Here is a 26,407-nt window from a genome sequence, read left to right as displayed (position 1 = left end):
TTTACATTAACGAAATTTAAGTCTCCGTTCCCATCGACGTATAAACCGACTCAACCTAGATTTATGTGAATTTACTTTTAACTTACACTTAAAATCGGGATTACGATTGCAAACAATTGAATTTATCTCCTACATTTTTAAAGCTCTTTGGTGGAGTGCGTGTTTTATAAAAAATGTATAAAAAATGATCTACGGTCCCGTATGCATCGAAGGGGAGTGGAGGAGAAGATGGAACGACGAACTGTACGGGCTGTACAGCGACGTAGACTTAGCAAGAAAAGTAAAAGTCCAACGACTAAGATGGCTGGGTCACGTAGAGCGCATGGAAACCAATGCTCCGGCCCGGAAAGTCTTCGAATCCGCACCCACAGGACAGCGCAGTAGAGGAAGACCGCGGATCAGGTGGCGCGCACAAGTGGAAGGTGACCTCACCCAACTTGGAGCGCGAAACTGGAGACATCTAGCTAGGGACCGAGCTAGATGGAGAAGTTTGTTGGGTGAGGCCCTAGTTCACACAGGACTGTAGCGCCACCTTAAGTAAGTAAGTAAGTATATACGTCGAAATGTTTCTTGTCTCACCCTCTTTTACCGTTATTTTAACGGCTTATGCTCTAGTGAAATAGCCAGTTGCATTCCTTCCCTTAAACAGTTCAACCGTAATACTCGCGCTTCTAGGAATGCTCATCAGTATACCCTGGAGCCCAACCGTAATATGCGAATGTGGAATGTCTTGCCACACTCTGTCTTTCCCAGCCTCCTTTCAACCCCTCTCTTCCTTTCCTAGTGCTCACACTGTATCAACATAATAAGGGTAGTATATCCCTTTGAGTGTGCGATTATTATTATAAAAAAAAAATAAAAAATTCGGTCGAACGGTCAAGTACTTTTTTAGCTTATTGTAATGTACAGACATTAGAATCAAGAACATCGCCACAATTTTGCACGGGGTTATTGTTGTTTAAGTTTATTCGGAACAACCTTTCCGAAAGTTTCAAGCAAAACTTGAAAAACACTTTTGCCGATTTCATCGATCTTTTAAGTTCAACCAATGTTCTTTCATTGAACTCACAAGTAAATTATGCCAAATCAATAGAACGGTGGAGATTCAAGATTGTTTATTGTTAGAATAAGAGATACATCGTATGAAGTACGATGAGTGGATAATGCTTGGATTTACTTAGTCCCATGCTATCATATACATATGATCTGTATTTAACTGTCTCATTATTTTCTTTAGCTGCATAAGAATGTGGGATGCTTTATCCGGTTGAATATTTCCACCCCATGCAAGGTGCAGACATTATAAAAATCAATCTTTAGGTATCTTCTCCCAAATTCTGAATTGCTTGTACTGTCATAAGCATTATAAGATTCCGTAAAAAAATACTTTCTATGTGCACTTTCTTTTCATCTACAAAATGTACATGAGATATATCCGCGAAGATATTACACTAAGTTATGATTCACCTTTATATCTTCGAAGTCGGTTTAATAATGATTGCCAGCATGATCCCACTACTTCCTTAAATGAAAACTTGCTTTGCTCTGATGGTTGTTTTCAAATTGAGCGCGTTGAAAGTTTCAAATAGCTAGGTATACTTATTGACTTTTGGATGTGTTGGAAAAAACATACTTCTAACTTAAAAGCTTATCTAAACAAAGTTGTAAGGCAAATCTACCAACTCTGTGGTCTGTTAGTTAGTATACAATGGTTTATTTAAACCAGCTACAATATGGACTTTCTTCTTGGGGTGAGACGAATTATAACAAAATTGAACCATTTATTATTAAGCAAAAACATGCTATAAGAGTCTTAGCTAGGATTAATCGTTTTGGTTTCTTCAGGAATCTTAATGTTCTTCTACTAAAACATTTATATTTCTATAAAGAATTGAAAATATTCTTCGAAGAATCGGGATATTCCGCTTCTAGAATGAATGGATCTTATATTTTACGTGTCAACAGCATGAATCTAGTCACGGTACCCTAACATTAAGAAAGCGCACTTTTCACATTTTTTTAGTTACTGCCCCTCGTTCATTTAATAACTTGCCAGAAAATATAAGATGCAAGAGAGTCGAACTTACTTTCTTAAGAAATATTAAGCTTTTGCTATTTTCTTTGAACAACAGTGAAATAGATTATTATATGTAGATATTTGAGAATTTAAAAAAATAAGTTTAATTTCCTTGCTTGAATTTTACTCTTTGATTTGCTCTATTTTAATTTTATTAATTAGAGGGTACGTCCAACTCTTGTCCTTAGACAACAGGAAGTTCCTAACCATTTTATTTGAAGCTTTAAGCTATTGCTTATTTAGTTATTGATAGTATATTTGAATAATGTTAGCTTTAAGTTGTTGTTAAAAATAAAAATTAAAATTAAAAAAAAAGTTGTTTTTATAATAAATACATATTTTTAAAAAAATTCAATAGATACAACATTATGCAAACCTACTCTCACCTGCACCAAAATTGACCTTTTCCTGAAGGAGTGAAGAAAAACCGTTCACATGTTCCTGCCATAATCAATGATTTTTGTCAACTGCATTAGATAATACCTCAAACCAAAGAATTAAAAGAATACAAAGTACCTATCTAAATAATTGTATAACAATTTTATTTTATTATTTTTTATATAAATAAGTTAGAATAATGTTTAGTATTACAGATAATTTTGATTTTTAAGGTTTTAGCACACAATGGCTGCCGCGCATTAAATGTCTTTTGTTTATGATTAAAAAAAGAAGAGTATTAAGATTTTACTTTACATTTGAAATACTTTTTTTACTTCCACAGTTGGGAATTGAGAGAAGTCTGAAGGCGCTGCCCGATGTGGATTTCTTTGAAAGTACTCACCGAGAATCTCAGATGCTAGTGTTCTTGCTTCTCGCTCAATTGACATTCTCTGCCGCTTGTACATCTCAATGCTTGAAGCTTTAGAGGAAGGCGACGTCTTCAAGAAGGACAGTGCCCAATCGTGCTTCATTTTGGCCAATTGGTTCTCTAGCTCAATTATACGTTTGTCCTTAGCCTGTGGAACGTGGATGGGATCAAATAGTTTGAGTTTTTGTTTGATGGAGTCTGCCTGCAGGCGCAATCTTTCATTGCGCTCCTCCAAAAGCACACTCTTCAGGAGATTAACCTCTTCTGCAAGGATAGGTGAACCTGCAGTGACTGTTGCACTCACGATGTTTGACGAAGCTGGGGTAGTGGTGTCACTTCTCTTCGAAGTACTGCTGCCTGTGTTGAGCTTAAGTTTTTCGCGGAGTGTCGATTTTTCACTCTCAAGGGCTTCAATGTCACTCTGCAAGTGGTCCATGGTGTCCTCGAATTCTTTTTCTTTCTTTTTGAGGAGGTCATAGGTTTCTTCGTACTGCCGCTTCAGTTTTTCAATTGTAACTTCATGATCATGCTGCAGTACAGATAATTTCTTCTCCGCAATGTCTTTGCGAATTTGCATCTCAGAGAGCTCGCTTTGCTTCATCTTGGCGGCCAACTTAAGTTGCTTTATGTCAGCCTCACGATTTTCCAGTGTAGCAGCAAGGACATTCTTTTGTTCGAGTTGCTTCTTGATGAATTGAGCCCGCATTAGAATCGGCGAGACCTGTTTTTCGGCGACCTTGGCGTTTGCCCTAGACATTATCTCATACTCGTTATCCAGCAGATATTGAGCGAGTTGAGCTAAGTCTGTGTTAGCGGGAGCCAGTACGGCCTTGAAGTTCTGCGATGGACCTCTATCGTCCTGTTCATAAACGCGTTCACAAGCAGACGATAGAATCTCCCAGAATTTTGAGTGCTCAATTGTGGTCTCTGCCGCATTATCGCTCTCGATCGATGAATTAATTGTTTGCACAGCCTGCTTGGAAGCGATGTGCAGAGCGGACATTATTTTACTCAGAGAGGCGGTTATTGTGCGCATGGTTTCAATTTTATGTGGAGATATGTTGCATTTCACCACATGGAGATCTTGGGGCAGTCGTCGTTTGATCAACTTTATGTTCTGTTTCACATTCTCGGCATTTTCAATTACGTACTGCATCAGAAGTATCGTATCACTGGTGTCGCTGGTTTCCCGAATGATGGCGCGGATCATAGAACCATCAGTAAGGATGGAGTCACAAGCGGAGCCCAATGAGGCAACACAATCTCTTATCATTTGGGTTTCATTCAGGAGGTCTTCTCCGGCTAGAAGTACGGAATTCATTGCATTGAAGAAAGAAACACATTTTTCGATGTTTTCTGTGAAGGAGTTTTCATCGAGTTGGTTTTGCTTTAGGAGTTCTATGATGGAGTCTACAGTTTTCTCCTGCGCAATCATTTCAGGAAGTGAACCACCTGCTCGCAAAAGTGTATCAGGCTGGCAACAGTTCAGGCCATATAGAATTTGATGCAGAGCACATTGAAGGTTGTGAATGTAGTGCAACAATCTGGACTTGAAAGAGAATTGATGCACGCTGTGACCTTGGATGACTGCGTCCTTGGATATATTCTCAACGGCTGGGAATCTTTCGCGTGTCTGGCTGACAATTATGCCACATTTAAAAACGATTCGAGCGACGAGTAAAATTACTAAAATCGAGTCATGGTCCCCTCCTCTGTTCATAAAAGAGTCCGGCATGAAGGCAGTTAGCATTTGAACTCTTTCATTGGCTTGAGTAAGCTCAATCTGCCTTAGCTGGACATCAATGGCTCTGGTATAGGCTTTGGATTCTGCGAACATCTGTTTGTAGTCGATTGAATCATTTACCAGTGCATCCTTCTTTCCTCCCACACCACCGTTGTCGGACAGGGATGCCTTTATGTCTGTGCTCTCAGAACTCTTCTCGCGGAGTTCTATCATTTGCTCATTAAGCTTTTGCACCAGTTCTCGGAACTTCACCAATGTCTGGTCACGGTCGTAGATGGTTTCAATGGCAGCATCGCGCTCTCGGAGAATTTCTTTCTTAGCGGCATTTGCCATATCAAGTTCCTCTCGTAAGTCCATTTCCAAGTCGTGATTACTTTCTACCAACTGTTCGTGAATTTCCTCCAATGCTTCCAACTGCGATACTTCTTCCTCGAGCAGCTTCACTTTGTCTTCCAATTCCATTTTCTTCTCTGCCAACTGCTCAACCATTTCTTCAGCGCCCAAAGCTGCATCTACTTGTTCCTGAAGATCAGCAACGGTTGCTTCCAGTTCGTCCAACTTAACTGAGAGCTTCTCTTTTGTGCGTTCTAGCTCAGCTACTTCGGATTTCTTCATTTCAAGCTCTTTTGTTAGCTTCTGAATGTCGTGCTTATCGTGCGCACTTAAGTCCCGAAGACGCACAAGTGTTTCCTTCAAGCGATGGTTCTGCTGTTCAAGTTGCTTGATTTCGTAAGCAGTTACTGTTCCATCACCAATTGCTCTGTTGCCATGTTCTGAGTCAGCCTTGTTCTGGACTTCTGCTCGGAGAAGCTCCAAATCCAAAGTCAACTCTTCGATTTTTTCTTTCGTGGAATCTAATTCCAACTGAAGAGTGTCGGCTTTCTCCTCTGCCATTTCTTTGTCGAGAGTAATCATTTCCACGTTGTCGGATAAGTCAGCCATTTCCTGGGCATGCCGTTCTTTTGCCTCTATTGCGTCCTTTGCTTCCTGTTTTGCCCTTTGCAAATCTCTCTGGAGCTGCGTTTGGGCATTCATTATTTTTGACCTAAACTCCTGCATCTGCTCAAATTGAATCTTCATTTTGTCGAACTCTCGCAGACGTTCCTTGTCCTCTGAGCGACGCTGCTTAAGCGTTTCCAGTTTTTCGGTCAGATCATCTACTTGAGTCTTCAGACCGTCGATTATTTGCTGTTGTTCTGCGTTAGTTGCCTTTTCCTCGCCAGCTGAAGTAGCACCCAAGGCTGCAGGTGGAGTGGTGAATGAAGGAGATCGAATAGGCTGACTGGGAGTGAACTGAGGCTTCAGAATCTCCAAGAATCCCGTTTCCACGAAAGAAGCCCGCTTAGACGATGGATGAGATTCTGAAGAGGAAGCTGTGGAGGATGTTGCCGTTGTAGTTGTTGTTGGCGGAGTCATCAAACTTTTCCTACCCGCAGTGAAATTTCTTTCTGTGAGAGAAGTTGAGAGCTGCGTCCGAGAACCAGTAAGACTTTGCCTACTCGAGGAGAGCGAAGTACGGGAGCTACTTAACCGATTTCGATTTGAAGCGGCTGACGTTGGTGTGCCGTCTGTGAGATCTTCAGTCGATTCGTCCAGCAGAATAAGCTGCGTGGGACGCACAAAAGTTCCGTACTTATCTATGCAGTGGAAATACGAATGTCCCTTTACGCTTCCATTGTTCTTACCTTTGGGTTCGTCGAGAATTACACCAACCCATTTGCCACCCGCGAAGCCCGTAACACCAACATAAGCAACCTTCCCCCGGACATTCTTCCCAGCTATCTCCACTCTCGCATTTACCTTAATCGTTTTCTCAGACATTGTTTATGGGCGCCTGGCTTAGTGAAAACTAATTATTAGTACTGTCACACAATATGCAGTTTGTTTCTTACCAAATATTTTCTAAGGGGGTATTTTTTTGGTGCTGAGATGGTGTCCCCAATAGTGACGTAGTTTCCAAGTGGAACCACCTTTAAAAATGTATATCCAAGTATTTATCGAGGGTATGGTCAGAACTACATCAAAAATTATACCTATATCCCAGAAATGTTCTTGAATGGTTTTATCTTTGAACTAAAAGTCAATTGAGGCTGAAAACACTTAAAAGTTTGTTGAAATTTCTTGTATTTCTGAAAAAAACTATTGGGATTCGGAAGAATACAGGACCGATTGTGATGAGTGATGACTAGTGTCAGCAGTGTTCGAAGATGTACAAGAAAGTCCTCTTCTTAATGTCATTTGAAAATTTTCCTGTCTGTAGAAAATACGGACAGTTTATTTTTCTGAAATCCAAAAAGAGGAAACAAACTTTTTTATTGCTAAGAGTATCAAAACTTAAAATTTAAGTATTGTGCAGTAAACCACATGTAAAAAGAAGAAGATGTAGAAATGATGATAATTTTGATACCATTGATCCTAGTTTTTATGGCCGAATTGCTGAAGATTTCTGCAAGATTCTGCAAATTACGTTTAAAGATAAACATCATGATTTATCAGAAGTTCTCTGATTGTTCGCTGTGTAAAACAAAAATTCACACGTATCCTCGTTTATTTGTAGTTTTTTCAAAAAACTCTACTTTCACTTGAAGAATACATTTTGAAAATGCATGTTTTTTTTGAGACTGAAATGAAAGAAAAATGTTGCTTAGAAATTCATATTTGACTCGTTTCTCAATCTTAATATCTGGAGCCTATTTCCAGAACTCATTTTCATGAGACTGCAGAACTGAAATTTTAATACCACCCATTATCTCTGTTTCTATAGCTTCATTGATGTTAATACCAGCTTAAAAACTTAACAGCGGAGACAATGAACCTTATTAATAATAAATCGGTACACACATTAAGGTATCGTTGGGTTAAATAGCGAGTTAATTTGCGTGTATGCTAATAACCAAAATAAACACTTCTTTTACTAATTAGCCTTCTATTACAATGTCTACTACATTCTATGTCAAAAAGACAGCAATGAATTGACGGGGTTTACCACGATATCTAGAAATTAATTATCTAGAAAGTAAAAGCTCAAATATAAAAATTTCGAAAACAAAAATCTATAATGGAACAAATCTCGAAAACAAAAATCTAAAATATAAAATCTCGAAATGCCAAAATCTAGAAAAAAAAATCTCGAATGCAAAAATTCAAACATACATTCTGGATAATTTACTTCTCCTTAACAAACTAAAAGTTGACAAGTTAATTTATCAATCATACAATGGCACATTGCTACTCATGCACCGGTGAGAACAGTTACCCATCTAAACACATTGGCAATAAAAATGTAAGAACATCCACAGTAAATTCAGTATTATTAAAATTAGTCTAACGTGAGCTTCAAATTACCTCTCCAAAAAAAAATCTCGTAATTTTATTTTTTTTTAGAAATTTTTTTCTAGATAGTCTTTCGAGATTTTTCTTAATTCTGGATTTTTGTGGATTCGAGATTTTTGCGTTCTAGATAATTTTGTTTTATTTCTGAGATTTTCGGCATTCGAGATTTTTGGCATTCTAAATTTCGTCATGATCCCGAATTGACGTTCGTAAAATTTGCAAGCATAAACAAAAAAAAAATATTTGACTAAAATTAAATTATACAATATTTTAATTAAATTTATTGAGAGTTCTAAATAATAAATGTTTCGAAATTTTTGAGTGAAAAAATAAGAACAAAACAAATTTTTGAGTAACAATTATTTATTAATGACTTTTTGAAAAAGGTACATTTATACGTTGATTTATATTTTAAAACTGAATACTTATTCTACTTAAATAATACAAAGAAAATCACAAAAAAAACATAATGCTTATAAACTTATTTCAAAATAATAGTTATGTACTTATCAATAAAAAAAAACTTCAGCTTGTTAAGTTAGATTAGTTAGTTCAGTTAGATTTTTCAGACAATCTATCTGCCAATGAAATTCCAGTGAAGGAATTGAAGCTAAATTCATTTAAAGGCATAGTTCTCGTTCATTGGCAGATAAATTATCCATAAAATTCAGGTTCTGGTGGATTTGAATAAAAAAAGATATTTTAAAAACAATTACAAATAATAAGGAGTATATATTTTACTTATCAACATAATCATCAAGCCATATTGCATCGTAATCAAATTCTGCGGTATATTCAACAAAATCCAGATTGAAAATTTTAGCAATTTCATAACCGATCTAAGAAGGTTCCTCAGGAGGCTTTCCACCACTGGTCTCTCTCTAAGATCAATTAATTTGACTTAAATTGATCCGCGCCTCCTGTTTGTAGCTGCTCCACCGGTCCACCTGAAAAGTATTTGTTGCGTGTGCTGTCAAAACGACAGTGCAAACCATTGAGTTTAATTTAACTGTCTATTTATAGTTCAGTTTCCCAACAATAAATTCAACTGGACGTTAGCCCTTAACCTAACTATTAAAATGTTTTAGTATTGCAAAATATTTAAAACCCAGTTAAATATTTTAGTGAGCTTTAATTTTGATTATTGCTAAGGCCCAATGTTTACAACACCAAAAGGTACAAGGTACCAGGTGAAGACCGTACTTAAATAGAGTTTTTTGTGTTTCCCATTAAATTTTTTACTAGGGCTGGAAGCACGGGTAGATAAATGAACCAACCCAATGAAGTAAAAGCCGAGCGTCTTTAACTTTACTGTTTTCATTTTAGAAAACCAAATAAAAATGGTTATTAACACTGGGTTGATCTTTTTCTCCAAATAATGAACATGTCTTATTTATTACTTACTTACGTTTTACTTACTTCTATCATATATAAAAACCTTGAAACAGATTTTAACCTTGATTTACCTAAATCGGTGTGAAAAAATGTCACGATCTAACCTTGAAGATAAAATACCTAACCACGATTGTACAACTGGTATAGAATAAGCTATAAGCTATGATATTTTTGATAAATGATAGTAAAGAACAACGAATTTGATTTATGTAAGCTAATAGTCAAAGAGATAGATAAATAGTTGTCTATCAATAGCAAAAAGTGCGATATTAGTTTCCCAAGAAAGAAGTTTTTTTTGTGTTAATTTGAATACAGCTTCCAGACGCTTACAATACTCGCAATATTTTCTCAGTTATTTTTTTCCGGTTGACGCATTTGGCAATAGAAACAACCATATATGACGTTGGTTGATTGCCAAATCTCTTTTTCCATCCGGTCCCTACTTACTTGTCAACTTATTTGACGTCTTGCTGTCAACTCTTTTTCATGAGTGATTTTATTAGAAGGGAAAACTATTGTGTATATTTATTAAATAATATTTTCTTTTCCTTAAAAGCCAACTAAAATGGATGGTTATGAAGATGCACCACTTTGTCGATTTGGAACTCCTTTGGAACCGCTAGAAGAAGGTCAGTATGAAAATGATTTTCTAGTAAACAGTCTTTTCAACACAATGTTTATTGATAGATGAGGTACCTTCTAAGAAACCAGTGGCAATTGAAGATCAAATTGTTACCGATGAGAATGGAAGACGTAGATTCCATGGAGCGTTCACTGGTGGATTCAGTGCAGGGTTTTGGAACACTGTCGGATCTCTTGAAGGTTGGAAACCGCAGAGTTTTAAGAGTTCTCGCAGCGAAAAGGCAGAAAAACGACAACAACAACTACCGACTGATTTTATGGACGACGAGGATTTGGGAGAGTTCGGAATAGCACCTCAACGGATACAAGCAAGAGATGATTTCTCAAAAACCGATGAGTCGCAAAGTCGAAAACGGAAATTTGCTACAAGAGATAGCGGTGCAATACCTGGTGTCCCCATATTGCATCAACTTCTTGAACCGGCTAGAGAAAAAGTAGCCGTCCGACTCTTAAGACGAATGGGCTGGAAGCCGAACCAAGGTATTGGAGCTCGGCAGACTAAACGCGAAAAGAAACGCTCAAAACAGCGAAATGACAGAGAGGCCTATGTTATGAAGATGTATGGTTGCACATCCAAGTCGAATGATGACCAAGCAGAAAGCTCGTATCAACTTCGATCGGACGGATCTGATGATGATGATGACGAAGATGAAGAAGAAGGAGCATTAACTTTTGCTCCCGATGACTATGAGCCTTTTGTATGCGTCATCAAAGACAATGTATTTGGTTTGGGTTATAGTGGACTGAGTCGTCAAGTGGCGGGCGAAACAAAATCTCACATAAACTTGTTCGGACCCTTAGAAGTCTTGGGCAAGAGTAACAAAAAACTATCAATACAAGGACAAGCGTTCGGTGTTGGTGCGCTCGAAGAAGAAGACGAAGACATTTACGCCAAAGACGATATGACCCAGTATGACTTTAGTTTGGAAAGTAAAAAGAAGCGGGGTAGATCAAAACTACCTCCAACGCAAGATGTGTTGGTATTGGAGGGTTTTGCAGAACCATCTATAAATTCCGATATCCAGAAACCATCATATGTAGTTGAGCTAAAATCTAATTTTCAACCAAGAAACTGGTTGCAAAGAAAATCACGCTTTGATCCTCTTCCAGAGGAAAAGCTTGCACTTTTAAAACAAAATGAAGATTCGAAGCGAAAGGGATTAGGTCGTCATGACTTGAATCCAGATGACCGGAGAAGTATCCTTGAGGGAGAAAATAAAGTAACAGGAGAAGATAAAAAGCGCGAAACGGAGGATTCTAGTTCTGGAAAGTCTTATCTACAGCAAATCAATGAAAAATATAAGGAACGGGAAAGCAAAACTAAACGACTTTTAGATCTCCTATCGTCGAAACAGGATAATTTTGTGAAAGGAGGACTGGTAACGAGTGCCGGTGTTGAAATTATGCAGTCCACCGAGCTAGACAAATCCGTTAAAAGCGAAAACCAAGAAGTTTTATCGGAAGCCAAGAAAATTACCAAATGCTTACGTAAGTATATCTTTTAACCTAACGTAAAATTAAAATGTAATAAATATTTTATTTTATTTACAGCAAACACATCTGGAATTTTCAAACCATTTGCTGGGAACGAAGCTAAACAAGATCGCTATGAAAAGTTTCTGGAGAAGAATTTACAAAACACTGAAGATATCAGGACATTTTTAAGGACAATCCAACCAGTTCACCTGTCGGAATGGGACAGAGAAATGGAGCAAAAAGAGTTTGTTCAAGCACGCAGCATTTACAAACCTCTCAATGGAATGATGTCGGAAAGGTATTTGAAGGATTTTATTTAATTAAAGAAGAAAGATCATTTAAATGTTTTTTTTTTTACTGCAGATTTGTTTCAAAATCAACAGATGAAATTGTACCCCAAATAAAAACGAAGATATCAGATAAAAAGGTTGAGGTGTTAGTTAAAAGAACTAAAGTACTTTGGAAACCATGTTCCTTAATATGCAAGCGATTCAACATTCCGGAACCTTTCGGAGGGACCTTGGTTGAACCTAAAGTCCCGAAAAAGAGCAAATTTTCTGTTTTCGATTACATAGAAAATTCTATCAATTCCAAAAAAGATTTCGTAACACCTGTTATCATACCGAAGCACATTGAAAAAGTCAAACAAGTGCAAACCCAAAGCAGTCATGAGTCAATGAAAATTATTCCTCCAAACGAAGATGAAGTTGCCTCAACATCCCAAGAACCTGTAGAAGAACATATCCCAGAAGTTCTTTCTGTGAAAAAACTTAATGTGGATAGCAAAAAGACGAAAACTGAGTTAGAATTAAGAATTGAGGAGAGCAAACACAAACATCCTTCTGAGAAGAAAGATCTTTTCAAGTCCATATTTGACTCATCCAGTGAAGATGAAACTAGCCAGGACGGTGAAAAAGAAGTTGACACTGAAGTAGTGATTCCTACCGAGATAGCTGATAGCCTTGTTAAACCATCTGTCCCTATGAATATATTAAGAAACCATTCACCTCCCAGGGGCATATTCGCAGCTCTATTTGCAAAGCCTGAACCGAAAAAAGATGAAGAGCCAAAAAAAGAGGAAACCGAAAATACGAATAAAATAACTTTTAAGCCAAGGCATGAAAGAGTCGTCGTCAATGACGAAACTACTCCAGAACTTGAAAATATCTATGGTCCTAAAGTCCCAAATCACCTTTTAAACAATAAAACAGAAAGTAAGAATGAAAGTGATATTGATAAAAGGTTGGCTGAGCTACTGTCGTCGAAACCCTTGAAAGCAACCCGAATTGTAGAGGAATGGGTTGAAAAGAAAAGTTCATCCAAGAAAAGCAAAAAAGAAAAACGAGAAAAAAAGAAAAAGGACAAGAAGAAAAAATCAAAAAAACACAAAAAAGATAAACATTAAAATTAAAGTTCTTTTAACAAGCAATCTTATTTTATTTCTTTTAGTCGTTTTTGTATGTATACAAAACATCTTTATATTGCTTTGTGTGATTATGTTTAAAACATCAGTTAAGAGGGTAAGCTATAAAACTAGGAAGTTATATGGTAGAAAAACCATAGTGTCGGAGGGCCAGGCCAAAAAAAAAACAATTTCAGGTGTTTTTTCCCTATTCAATTTTTAAAATACAATGTAGTTTCTTACGACGAAGTTTTTCTAAAGTTAAGCTGATGATTTATCGTTGTGCACCCGGGCGTATACGAACTTTTTTTTAAATTTTAATAGGCTTATTCGATGTCAGTTTCTGAATGAAAGCTGAACTGCAATGCACTTTTTAAAATTATAGGATGATCAAGCTATATGTATAGTAATTGGTACGATGCGACGTAGTGTCTTAAAGTAATAAAATGTACGACTGGGTAGCACTGACTTGATCATGTATCCAAAGGGCGTGTTTAAAAATATTTCTTGCATTTTATTATTTAAAAATGTAGGTACATGCAAGAAAAGTTTGTTTTCAAAAATTTAAATGCCATTTGGTTTAACATAAAAAAAACCTAGAATTTAAAAATATTTATTTGAAAACCATCAGAGCGTTTTTTTTTTCATCAATTTTATGCATATGTACATATATTTTTTTAAATTTGTATATTTTCAGTATGCAGTTATTTAGAGGTTATTAAATTTTAAATTTCAATTTCGTAAAACAATGACGCATTTTCGAGACATCGAATTTGGAAAAACAATGGTTCATATTTTTTTAAATCAAAAATAAAAACAATGACGTTTTTGATCATCAAATATTACTGAGACGGTATACGAGTGAGAGCCTGTACAGAAAAAAAATGATTGAGATAGGTTGATTAATTCTTGTTATTTTTAATCTTAAAAAAATATGAAAAAACACCCAAAACGAATGGACTTAAAACCAAAATATTTACAAATTTGAAGTCCAACGAGCCAATGTTTTGGACACTGTAGGAGCGAGGGGCGAGGACAAACAGAAATAAAAATATCGAGTTTGACATTTTTAACGAATGCAAAACTTGCCGAATATTTTTGTATTTCTTATAAGTCGAAATAAAAAAAAAAAACATACTTATCCAAGCCAATTAAAGGTTTTTAGATTTAAAAAGATTAATTTATAAATTGATTTTGATTTTAACAGCTTCGCGATAAGGCAAGGTCGGCAATTCTTCCTACCATTTGTAGCTGCTGTGAAGAAACAAATCTGATTTCACTTCAATCTGGACATTTTCCTATGAAGTGGTTGACATCGTATGGTTTCATTAAGTTGCAAAAGCTACAGACAGATTTGATAGTTTATGTGAAAATATGTGTATGTACGTATGTACATACATACGTACATATGTATGTAGGTCACCGCTGTTTTTTAAAAATATTAACAATATAGTATCATCTTAAGAAACACAATTTTTTAAGAAGTAAAAACTTAATATTCGAGAATATGATTTGAACCTAAACTACAGCAATACTGTCTTAAATATATTGCTTATTAAAAATAAAACGTTTTACGATATGCTTAATTCAGAAAGTTTATAATGAATATCGTCAGAAAAATCGAACTCAAATACCTTGAAAAAAAAACAAAACATTTCGCAGTTATATTTAGTTCAGTCAAAATATTTTCATTATTTGATATTAATCCTATTTTTTCATAAAGTAATTTTATCTAATAAATACATTTTCAATTCCTAAAGGTAAATATTATTGTACATAGTGTTGCCAGCTTGTTTCTTCGTTTGCTATTCTCTTGGAAAAGAATAAATAAAAAAAAATACTAAAATGAATAGTTCTTTTTAAGTTTCTAACATTTTCCGACACTTATTTAAAAATTTGTAACTGTTTCATGTAAGAATTAATTAAGTAGTAAGAAATCGTCAAAAACTGCACTTAGATGTGTTAAAAAAATGTTGAGGAACAATTCTGAACAGCTCACCGAAAGAATACTTTGAAGCAAAAGTCCTACGAAAAGTGTAAAACAGGAGAATTTTCGAAGCGATACCTCGCTATTTTCGAATATGCACAAGTATAATATGCCTGTGCGTTCTACATATTTTTCACGGGTACTGCTCGGTGAATTGACAAATTTTCGAAGAGAAATTCTTTTCATGAAAAGTGCTTTCCCAAATTAGCCGATCTTATTCGACTCAAAACTGTAGGTCGCCTCCATCCCTAACACCAATACTCGCACTCAGGTTCTAGTTCTCAACAGCCTCTTGCGCCACCAAATTTATTTTGTATATACACAAATTAGTGAAGAGTTCAAACTTGTGTGCATTAATTCTTATTGGTGAGCTACAAATTACTTTTTCTTAAGATAAGTCCATTTTTGTAACTCCTTATCATCTATTTAATTCATTTTTTTTTCAACTTTACATGAAACGGACCCTTTAACATGAAGAAATAATTCGCGACCCCTTTTTTGCTTTTTTTCCGTACCGTCGAACTTCGATAACTCAAATTTTGTTTAATTAAAATAATGTGTCAACAGTCTTAAGAGCTTTACTTTTGTAAAGGCTTCTTTATTAAAATAATAATTAAGTAACAACGTCTATTCAATTTCAGCTCAAGAATAATAATAATAATTGAAAACATCAAAATGATAATTTCTATAAAAAGGTGTTCTAATGTTTTTTGTATATCACAAACAAGTAAAAAGTAAAGTTCTTATACTTTCATACATTTTAAATTTAACATCTCGAATAAAAGCTTGCAAGGGCGGGATGAAAATGTCATCACTGTTAAAGACAAACCCATGACTTTACAAACAAAATTGAATTTTGGTCATCGTCTCTTAATCGAAACCACTTACATAGATTCATTTTCCTCGACACAATCTTTTGTTGAAGAAGTCGGATGTGAGATAAATATCAAGGAATTTATACCTGGTATGAGAATGGTATTAGAAAAGTTGAAAAAAGAAATATGTCAATACTTCTCAATGGAAGAGATATCGAAGAATTTGAGCCAAGGTGGATCTTTAATCCGTTTTTAAATACTGCTGTAAATGAGGCGAAATTGGCAATCAAGATTAAGGAAAGTCTGCTGGATCTATCTGCTGATGGAATGCTGCAATTGGAATTTAAGCCTTTCAATTTTGATACCTTTTGGTTAAAAAGGAAATCAGAATATCCTGGATTAATATTAGAGGCTTTGAAGTGTTTGATTCCATTTGCCACCTCGTAACTGTGCGAGTTGACATTTGTATTAATGGCCAAAATTAAAAGTAAAAAAAGAAATCGCTTAAATTTGGAAAACGATTTAATTCTCAATATAGCAAAAAAGGATATACGTTGTGAGAAATTGGTTTCTGAAAAACAAGCGTAACCCTTGCATTAAGAATAACTTTTTGTTAATTTGAGACAAATGTTTAAGACGGATTATATCTCATAGGTAATTTTTATTTTTTTTTTATTTGACACAAATGAATATTTCCTTGAATTATCTCTTTTCTTAATAAGAAATTCCTCGTAAGAATCATTTGCGACCCCTCTAGAAAGGCGACCACATGTTGAAAAACACTGATCTAATTGATGGAAAAAATCCAAGTGATACTGGACACTTTTCTTTACAAAATCTAGCGTATGTGCGGTACGTTTGGGATACCTTATTCCATTGGAAAAAATTTAAAAAAAACACATATGTTATTGTACATATGCATATGTATGTATTTATTATTGTACAGTTGATACCATAAGATGTGCCGAAAGGACTATCAAAAAAAGCAGTGGGTGTTTTTATTACTAGAGCATTTTCAAAAAAATGGAACATTTTTTAGACATCAAATATCTCAAGAATCAATTACTCTATAAGCTTAAATTGTATATTGTGCATTGTGATCTTCAAATAAATTTTATGAATAGTTTTCTTATAAACCAAAAAAAAAACTAACATACAAATTTTCCACCTCGAATCTTTTGCGAAAGTCTGCAAAAATTGACTTACAATTTTGTATTTTAATTTAGAGTATGAAATAAAAATAGTTACAAATTTTAAAGTGACAGCAACATCCGAACCCCCAAGATATGTTACAGTAATGTTTATTATTATCTGTCTCAACAAACAAGGGCATTTTTCTCTTAACTTCAGACTTCAAAATTGAAATATCTTGGCCTCTTCTTAGATAATGTGTTAAAGTGTTTTCCACGTAGCAAAATGTTTTTTTTCTTTAATATTTTATCCAAGAATTTACCTTCCAACCAAATTTACAAAAACACTGCTTTTCTATGAATCATCACAGAGATAAGGTTATGAAACATCTAACGAGAGAAACTTATTGCACTCCAGCTGAGAAAGAAAGTAGGTATATTCTCGCAAAAACTCTCTCTCCAATAAATAATAACAAAGCAAATTAAATAATTTTATATTCAAATAACCAAATAATAATCAAATTTATTTATGCTCATTTGATTACAATTTCGTCAATAAATGAAGTGAATTCATGGCTCTTCTTCGTTCTCCATCCCCCTTTGCCTTTTTCTCTTACCAATAAAGAGACGAACTACCTCATGCGTGCGGTGCATTGCTTCCTTGATATGTCTTGCAATTATAAAGGAAGGTGTTTAACATTCATTGAAGACAAAAATTCAATAGAAATAAAAATAAAAATAATACATTTTCTTTAGAGAACTCAGAACCATTTTTCAGATGCTTCACTACTTTGATAATCTCCTTTCCATAAAACCAATCGAAAAATTTCAATTTATAAACGGTTTAAATATTGAAAACAACTTAAAGTATCCGTGCTAACCATATTTTTAAAACAACAAATTCAAAGAATAAATTAAGTGCAAACCTAAATTCCATCATCTGTTTTTTCTGCTTAGGTTCACTGCCTCTGTTCTGCCTTCATTTATCGTATACTTCATACAGCCCTAGTGTTACTTTCATACCTATAAAGGTAACATAAGGTAAATAGGTAGGTACAATTTTGCTATTAAGAGAACATGGTACCTAACCTATAGCACAGGTAAGTTAAGGTAAGGTAACTATACAAAAATAGATAACAGGTTAGGAGATACTCTTAACTCGGATTTTTGATTGCGCCACTTGTCAGTTTGCATGTACTCACGACTCACGAGTCGGAGCGGAGCGGAGTCGCAACTGCCAAAGTGCCAACTGCTGTGCTCAGTGCTCTGGACTGGCGACTGGCCTGGCATGGCATGAGAAGAACGAACCGAACAACGAAGTTGCTTGGTAACATTTCAGTCAAAACAAAGCCTGCTTGGTTAAGAGTAAGTCATCGTTATATTCGCGGGTTAACGTTGTGCAGTATAGTGTTTTATCGATACCATCTATTAACCTATAAAAATAAATAATAAAAAAGAAACGCTTTACTGTGATGCAATACGTTTCATGTTTCCCAAGTTCTTGTAATAAATTAAATTGTAAGGAACCAAGTCCTATTTTAATAATAATTTCGTTTATTTTTGTGACAGTGACTAACCCGTTCATCCATTGTTTCTAAATACAAAAATTTACCTTCCTTCTATTTATGACCTCTCATTATTTTATTGTCTCGCTTTTTAACAAAATTGCTAACGAAAAGAAGAAAATAAAGTTTAAACATCACATAATGTAAATAGATACTACATTATATACATAGGTAGTGGATCTTAAAACAACAAAAACAACCAAAGATGTTAAATTTTAACATTTCATCAATTATTTAATTAGTTACCTTTGTAAATTTTATTTTTGAAATGCAATAAAAGTGATTGAAGCAGTGTATTGATGAGTTTTAGAAATAGTTGATTCAATCACACGTATGTCTTATTCAATTATGAATAAACAAAATAATTTAATGAATATACAAAGTAATCAAAACACGAGTTCGATAAATTTAGAGGATTACATTTTGGATATGGAGGCTCGATCAACATTAGTTGGCCAAAAAGCTGACGGCGATATATGGAGCCAATTGCAGCAAAAGGAAGCGGATATAGTCTTGGCAGCAGAACTGGGCAAGGCGTTGTTAGAAAAAAATGAGGAATTAGTAAAACAACAGGAAAAACTTATTGAAGATTATTCTCAAAAACTTGAGGTAAGTTTATTCTTATTGCAGTTTCATTTGATATTTATCAATAAAATATGAAAAGAAAGAAAACTTTTATTTTTATAGGTAGGTAGGTGGTTTATTGATTTTGTACATCACACAAAAATATCCTAGTGGCACTTAAGTGGGCACTGACTCCTAAATACAGCGCACATACAAAAAACGAACGCCATTTTTGTTCATATTACCTAAATGTCCTTGAGTTTTCTCTGAAATGAAAATTTGAATAAAATATCTAAAGTATGGCACACATTGGTAATAGGTTGGTAGGTAGGATATAGATACGTTTATAGTGTAGCTAGTTTTATGTACCTACAGTGTTGGCCAAAACTAAAGCAACTAAATTTGTTGTTTTTTTTTTATTTTTGTTGTATAAAAAAGATGGAGTTATGGATACGTTTGAATACAAGGACATTGTGGATTGCTTGCTCCAAAAATTTGAGGATTATCACTTTTTAAAATGATACTTTATCATGTAAAACAATTCAATAATATTTGATGAGTTCGTGTGAAAATGTAGATGTTGAAAAGTTGAAAAGGGTTTGGATAAATTTTTGATTTGATTCTAGATCGAAAATAATATAGCAAAAAAATGCAGAAATGTTTATAGATTGTATACAGAAATTGCATAAGGTTTCCAGGATCCATTGTGTTGGATCTTTTGGTCTGTATGCCTGTAGGATATGCAAAGTGCTGATAAATCTCGAAAGTCTTTTCTTTCTCTCAAATATTATATTATTATTTTGTTCTGACTATTGGACTATTAATGTTCGTTTAGTTTATTGTTTACTACATATAATTTTTGTAACTATTATTATTTTGAATATATTAAGACAATTTAGTTATACAAAAGATGTTTGAAACATTTTTCAATTGATGAAATAAAAAAATCAAGTTGCTTAAATTTTGGCCAACACTGTAGGTAGATAAAAAATATCCACTCCTTGTTTGACGAGCTCTTAGCTCTATGACCCACAACAGGACGGTTATGATAGAAACATACATATGTATATGCATATATAATATTTGTTTTGTTTTGACATCATAGTTATTTTAGTTGAAAACAAAAACAAAAAATGGGAACGTCCATTTCAAAGGAATTAAGTTATGGCTCCCATTCATGAAACCGACATTTACGAAAATGTATTTAGGTAGGTATATAAAATTTCGCAGATGCGTATATATTTAAAAAGGGAATGATTATTTACATAAATGTCAAATGTATATATGTATGCCGATATGTATAAATGTTAAATAAGTGTCAACCGTGCCCATGTTTATAAATATATGACAAGAAGATACATTTAATATTTTATTATTGTAACACAGTCTCGAATATTTATTGTAGCATTTTGTAGGCTTACTCAATTTTTCAGAAAGAAAGTTTTCCCATATTTTGGATCAATAATAATTAAAAGTAAGTTTATTTATTGTTATAATAATTTATAATTACGAGACACACTTTGATCAAAGATATCCATGTGTTTTTGTATGTTCTCACGTTCCTATATCATTTTTAGAAAGGGGTTTCAAGGGGTACATAATTCAAGTCTTTTGTAGTTTTTATTGCAAATATTTGTATTGTCTAACTAATTTTAATTTTTTTAAATTCCAATGGCAAAGGAAAAATGCAAACGAAATTTTAATGCAGTACCATGCTGTTACTCAATTCCACCATCGGTTTAAAAAAAAGTTTAAATTAGGTTTAAAATCCACTTGTGGACTCATATACCAACATTTTTTTAAATTCCGGTGTTGAAACCTTCTTAAAAATATCTTTTTAATAATTTACTCAATTTAATCATTAATCATTCCGTTTAAATATTGAAATATGATTTTTGAAGTTTACAGACACACAAGGGGTTATTAATACCTTAACATTTTTTCGTTTAAACACAATGCCAGCGTCAGGAAGGGAAGGATTTAAGAGAAGATATCGGTGTACATTGGTCTTGAAATTATGAATATTATGATGGGAAGGACAGGGTTGGGTAAAGTGGTTAAGAAAGATTATCTGTACTATTTTTTATATTGAATGAAAAAATAAAAAAAAAATTAAATAAAAATGGTACCTAAAATTCATAATACCTTACAAATATAAAATGTAAATTTTTGGGAGTAAGAAGCCAATTATTAATAAATTGAAAATTTGAATCCTCAGTTTATTTTTTAATTTAGTGTAGATAACAAGATCATATTTTTCAATAAGAGACTAAAAACTTGCTACCTTAGGGGAGATAAAGTTAAAAAAATTCATATTTATTTTTGGAAATAAAAGTTTTAATTAGAGTCTTAATTAGAGCCTGCTCCTAAAAATGTCAACTTTATCAAATTCGTGTTCGAAACAAGTGTGGTTTAGTCTTGAATGCCGTTATAACAAATATATTCATATGTACATATACATAACTTATGACGCTCTTTCATTAATGGTATTTCCTTATCTGTTGCTAGATTCACTTGGACTAATAAATTTTAAGATAAAAGCTTTTGAATTTTTTGACATTAAAAAATAAGATAAATAAAAACGACTTATCTATATACATATGTATATGCTTAAATATCAAGTTCTTTTCACAGATCACGAAAGTACACAAATACATTTTAAATTTCTACACGCTCGATCGAATGGAGTGAATAATACGATGATAAACACAACTTTAAAAAAATATGCATATCTTCCATTCTTGGCAAACATAACTTTATTATTATTTATAAAGAACACCTTCAATACTCGTATAGCTTCTTTTGATTTTTGATTCTCATGATAAACTAAACATTTTAACTTATTTCATAAACAAATCACTTTTTGGAGGATGTTCTTGTAGAATTTTAGCTTTTAGCTTTTACTTTGACAACCGCTCAAAAAACAATCTTACATTTTAGCTATTTTCATAGTCTCTTTTGGTTGTCATTAAATGCAACAATTTTACATGTAAGATAAAAGTATCCTTAACTTTACTTTATTTTAATTGTATTTCACTTAGAATTTTTCAATCGTTTTGATTTTGATTTCTTTGAACATAACATAACAACACATTTAAAAATGCCCTTAAACAATGTGTCATATGTTTGCATTGTTATAAAATAAATTAGCAGGCGCAACATTCCGTAGAGAACGTGGGCCTAGACGCCTAGTGACATACAACTCTCAACCATTCCTGTGTGCAAGTCACGCCAGGGATGAACCTACGGTTTATATGCCGTATCCGAACAGCTTATTTGAAAAAGCATTTCTCTTGACAAGAATTACTATTGGAGGATTTATCAATTCCACGCAAAAGTCAGTACCCGGAAAAAAAACTTTAGGTAACACAGGCAGGGATAGAACCTAAGAACTCCTACGCACTAACCGCATCACGAAACGGGTACTACTTATGCTTACATTGCACCAAAATAAATATTCCAGTATCAGATCATATTTGCACCTTTCTGTTATTTTCACATCTTTACAAAATATCAAAAGGGGTCCTCTACACCGATTCTGTCTTGCTGCAGATTATTAGCGATCCTTGAATGTAATACATCCGGTACATAATAATAAGAAAGGTACGTGCCATGAAAACGGATAAGACCAAGGTTTTGTCCCTGGTAATAATATGACTCCGCAAAACATAACCTAAACTGTATTTTTGTATGAAAGCTAGTTAGAAACAGACTATGAGCTGGTCACGGAGGTTATTGTTATTCTTAATATATTTTTAAGTTTATAGGTTATGTACAGTACACACACTGTATAGGTACAATAATTTTGAGGTTAAAAACTGAACAAGATCAAAAATACAACAAATATTTGTTTGTCTCGCTATAGGTATGAGTTAAATTTTTTTGATTTAATAATTTTGTTCATATTTATAAAATGTGGGCGTTTTGATTAAAAATTATCTTTCACCAACAAACAATTAAAATATATATAATATTTATTCTCCAAACGAACTCACGAATAAAACTTGAATCTGAAGTCATCAATTAACATAATACAGTCAGAAAGCGCAAATCCGCCATTCAAACCCATCACCATCACTGCTAAACCTTGAGGAAAGCGAATATTTTAAATTACTCAAGCTTATTTATTGATCATTTAAAGAGCTTAAGTTTAACACACTCCAATCCAACTTTTGATGACTCACATACTGGACAAACAAAGCACAATACGAACCAGTTAACCAGTTTTATTTTGTTTTTATAAAATGTATATTTGCAAAATAAACTGGATTTACATATATAGATAGGTAGGTAGCTAAATATATTATGTGCATATAACAATAAAGGTAAAATAAATACATATATACAATATTATCATAGCTCCAAAAAAAGTTCCTTTCCAAATTATGATCTTTTGTTCAAAAACAGCAAGCTTTTGATCAAAAAGGAAATGACAAGTTTTGCTTATTAGAATGGAATAATAGTTTGAACATTTTCAATGCCCCTTAAAAAAGTAAAACAGAAAAATAATTAAAAGTATTAAGGGAAAATCAAACAAACTGTACTGATCCAATTAAAGACCTTGAAAGTCTATTATACTAATCATTTTGCATTTTAAGTAAGGGGTACGATTTTTATCATTTTCTCACTTTTCAACTTTTTTGAGTCCAATTACCAACCTATAGCTTTGTCATTTAGAAAATTTATTTATGGGAAGCTTGAGGTTAAGACTGCTGAGTGCTGGTTCATTCAACTCAAAATGAATCAAATTATAATTTCTTTAAGCACCCAATTTTAACGATCATGATTTTTGATTATATTAAAAAACAAACTGTCTTTGATGAAAAGTTGCAATTTCACTTTTAGGTTAGATACCATTCGAATCCGAAGAGAAATTCTTGCACTATAGGTACAAATATATGATTGAATAAATTTGTATTTTAATTGATCACACCACAGATCCCAACGACCGACGACGGACGCGACGCATGAGTATGAATTGTATCTTCAATATGCACCCCACTGTTCAAACTCATGCTCAAACTATAGTCTTAGATAGGTACTTGTATATAATTGTAATTAATTATTAAACTGAAGAAATATTTACAAATCATTTGAAAAGATATGCGTCAGGAATTTTTTACTTTGATAATTGTGTATTGCAAAATTTGTTTGCTTTTTTGTATATTCGTTAAATCATTTGTTATTTTTATTATTGTTATACTGCCATACGTTTTTGTTACTGTTGGCGGTAGATGACTCAGAAAGTTCCACGTTTAAGGTGCTTCTTTGAGAATTTTAGTTTCTCTTTTTCGTTGATAAATTTTTATGATAGGTATATAATATTAAATACTTTTTAAATAATATTTGCTTTATCAAACAATACTGGCTAGTTCAAGTTTTAAAAAAAAGCAAGGTTTTAGCAGATGGTTTAAGTTAAATGCAAATATGAATTATGTACATATGTACGTGCTTAAGCCAATATTGTATAAAAGACATAAAACTGTATGTTAAGTTATGTAGGAAATTAATTTACATGCATTTAGAACACGCGTGCCTCACCAAAAGTGAACAAATTTTAAAGAAACAACAAGTATGTAATATGAACATATATATGACCGAATACTATACATTTTTAAACTTTAAAAAAAAAAATGAAACAAACCCATGTACACAAAAGAATAGATACATTCGGTGAAATAATAAAATACAAGAAATACTTCATTGAACCTAAATAATTCACTGGCCAACAAAATGAAGCTTGTTTCGTGATACAAACATTAATTAATAAGGATCCGCCATCTAACGTTTTTTTTGTTACCTAGTGCTTATTTCGTGAATGGTAACACTTAGGTCATGTCTGATTTGACAGATAATTAGTTTTATCCTTCCACCAAACGAATAAAACATATAAAATGCTTGAATAACTTTTAGAGAAGATCCGATTTCTCCAAAAAAATCATCTTTTCAGATGAAGCTCATTTTGGCGAATATGTTAACAAGCAAAATTGCCTCATTTTGGGCACAGAAAACCTGCACGCATACATTGAAAAGCCGATACACCCAAAACGAGTCACTGTTTACTGCAGTGGATTATGGACCAGAGGTATAATTGTTCCATTTTTCTTCGAAATAAACTTGGTGTGGCCGTTACAGTCAATGACGAGCGTTATCGGGCCTGTTGAACGAATTTTTGTTCACAAAAATTGAAGAGGAGGATATTGTCAACAGCCGAAGCTACACTCGATGTTTTTATAGCATTTTCAAAAAAAAAGTTATTTGGCGGACCTTGACCTCTCCAAGGGATTTTGTTGTCTTGAATCAGAATTGTACCTTCAAATTTTTGCATTAAGTCAAATTTTTGAAATATACTTCTCTTGAAATCCATAATGTGGTTTTTCAGGCCAATGTAAGACCAGACTTAGTTCAAAACAAAAAGTTGTAGTTTTGATTTTGCAAAGAACTAACGTTTGGATTCTAGACACGCTTTAAATCTTTTAAGCTTCACTTAGTTTTTGAAAATTAAAGTTACTCACGAGCCTTGGTTTTTGGCGCTTATTTCAAATCTAATGTAGTGGGTCCGAATTGTCAAATTGAAAATTTTCACATTTCTCGACCTTTTAAAGTCCCTAGAGTCGAAATAAAAGATTTTTAGAAAGATGTCTGTGCGTCCGTACGTTTTTTCGTTGTCCATAGCCCAAGAACCAGAAGAGATATCGACTTTAAATAAATTTTGTTATACAGATAATAAGGTAGATGCAGAAAGGGCTCTCAAAAAAAATGCGTCGCCGGTTTTTTTACCATACCAGTTTAAAAAAAGGTGAACATTTTGGTTAACCCTAAAAATCTCATGAACCAAAAATGCTAGAGACTTAAATTTAATTTTATATAATATATTGTAACGTGATACCAAACAAGTAGGTATATTTTTCGAAATAATCCAATTAACGGTTTTTTTTATAAATCAAAAAAACTGAAAAATAATTGTCACGTCGAAAATTTTACGAATGAATAATGATTTTATCTCAAAACAATTTTGTGCACCGAAAAATAAAGTTTTGAACATCTGGTAAGATTTTGAGAAAAATCGACTTTATAAAAAATAAAAATCTAAAAAAACATTACCCAAATTTGGTAAAAATTGAATTTCGATTCAAATATCTTTTCAAAATTTTAAGATTATAAATTGCAGTTAATTTTAACTTACAAGAAATATTGTTTTCAACATTCGGAAAAATTTTGAGAAATATCTAATTGATAGTTTTTTGACAAAAAATAAAAACCTAAACAAAAATCGTAATAAAAGTTTGTAAAAATTGATTTTCGACCCAAATATTTTTTCAAAACTTTAAGATATTGGCTTTAAACTACTTTTATCTTTTAAAAAATATTGTTGTCTACACTCAGTAAAATTTTGAGAAAAATCTAATCAACAGTTTTTTTTTACAAAGAATAAAAACATAACAAAAAAAAATAAACTAAATTTTGTT

At 33.3% G+C, this 26,407-nt stretch overlaps 3 protein-coding genes across 6 annotated transcripts in view; 2 read left to right on the top strand and 1 right to left on the bottom strand.

Moving 5' to 3' along the window:
* Positions 1 to 2,598: 2,598 nt before the first annotated feature.
* Positions 2,599 to 6,822, bottom strand: LOC129942937 (dynactin subunit 1). Of its 2 annotated transcripts, none has more exons than XM_056052095.1 (3): positions 6,663 to 6,822; positions 6,522 to 6,599; positions 2,599 to 6,467 (listed from the first exon to the last, which is right to left on the bottom strand). In XM_056052095.1, exon 3 carries the CDS (start codon positions 6,448 to 6,450, stop codon positions 2,767 to 2,769), a length of 3,684 nt encoding a protein of 1,227 aa, XP_055908070.1. In that variant the 5' UTR covers positions 6,451 to 6,467; positions 6,522 to 6,599; positions 6,663 to 6,822; the 3' UTR covers positions 2,599 to 2,766. The 2 variants fall into 2 exon arrangements, with proteins under 2 accessions (XP_055908070.1, XP_055908069.1); XM_056052094.1 differs by having other exon boundaries at positions 2,599 to 6,463.
* A 3,011-nt stretch (positions 6,823 to 9,833) lies between these two features.
* LOC129942939 (G patch domain-containing protein 1 homolog) lies at positions 9,834 to 12,882 on the top strand. Its single transcript, XM_056052097.1, has 4 exons — positions 9,834 to 9,986; positions 10,045 to 11,487; positions 11,551 to 11,773; positions 11,839 to 12,882. The coding sequence occupies exons 1-4, from the start codon at positions 9,923 to 9,925 to the stop codon at positions 12,878 to 12,880; spliced, it is 2,772 nt and encodes a 923-aa protein (XP_055908072.1). The 5' UTR covers positions 9,834 to 9,922; the 3' UTR covers positions 12,881 to 12,882.
* A 5,154-nt stretch (positions 12,883 to 18,036) lies between these two features.
* LOC129942941 (bicaudal D-related protein homolog) overlaps positions 18,037 to 26,407 on the top strand; it is a 31,493-nt gene continuing 23,122 nt past the window's right edge. Inside the window, exons 1-2 of one of the 3 annotated variants that reach the window (XM_056052102.1) lie at positions 18,037 to 18,174; positions 18,787 to 18,983. In XM_056052102.1, the coding sequence (XP_055908077.1) occupies positions 18,804 to 18,983 (180 nt within the window). In that variant the 5' untranslated portion in view covers positions 18,037 to 18,174; positions 18,787 to 18,803. Of the gene's footprint in view, positions 18,984 to 26,407 lie in introns of all 3 variants that reach the window. The other 2 variants (XM_056052101.1, XM_056052100.1) reach the window with 2 other exon arrangements.

Source organism: Eupeodes corollae, chromosome 1 (assembly GCF_945859685.1).
Source record: "Eupeodes corollae chromosome 1, idEupCoro1.1, whole genome shotgun sequence".
NCBI classification, from domain to species: Eukaryota; Metazoa; Arthropoda; class Insecta; order Diptera; family Syrphidae; genus Eupeodes; species Eupeodes corollae.
Note: the sequence above shows the minus strand (reverse complement) of the source record. Positions and strands in the feature narration are given on the sequence as shown.

Excerpts from the sequence above, each read along its gene's own strand:
- LOC129942937 (XM_056052095.1), bottom strand. The coding sequence starts at position 6,450 with ATGTCTGAGAAAACGATTAAGGTAAATGCGAGAGTGGAGATAGCTGGG.
- LOC129942939 (XM_056052097.1), top strand. The coding sequence starts at position 9,923 with ATGGATGGTTATGAAGATGCACCACTTTGTCGATTTGGAACTCCTTTG. Across the intron at positions 11,488-11,550 it reads GAAAATTACCAAATGCTTAC|CAAACACATCTGGAATTTTC; the intron begins GTAAGTATATCT and ends TTTTATTTACAG. Across the intron at positions 11,774-11,838 it reads AATGGAATGATGTCGGAAAG|ATTTGTTTCAAAATCAACAG; the intron begins GTATTTGAAGGA and ends TTTTTACTGCAG.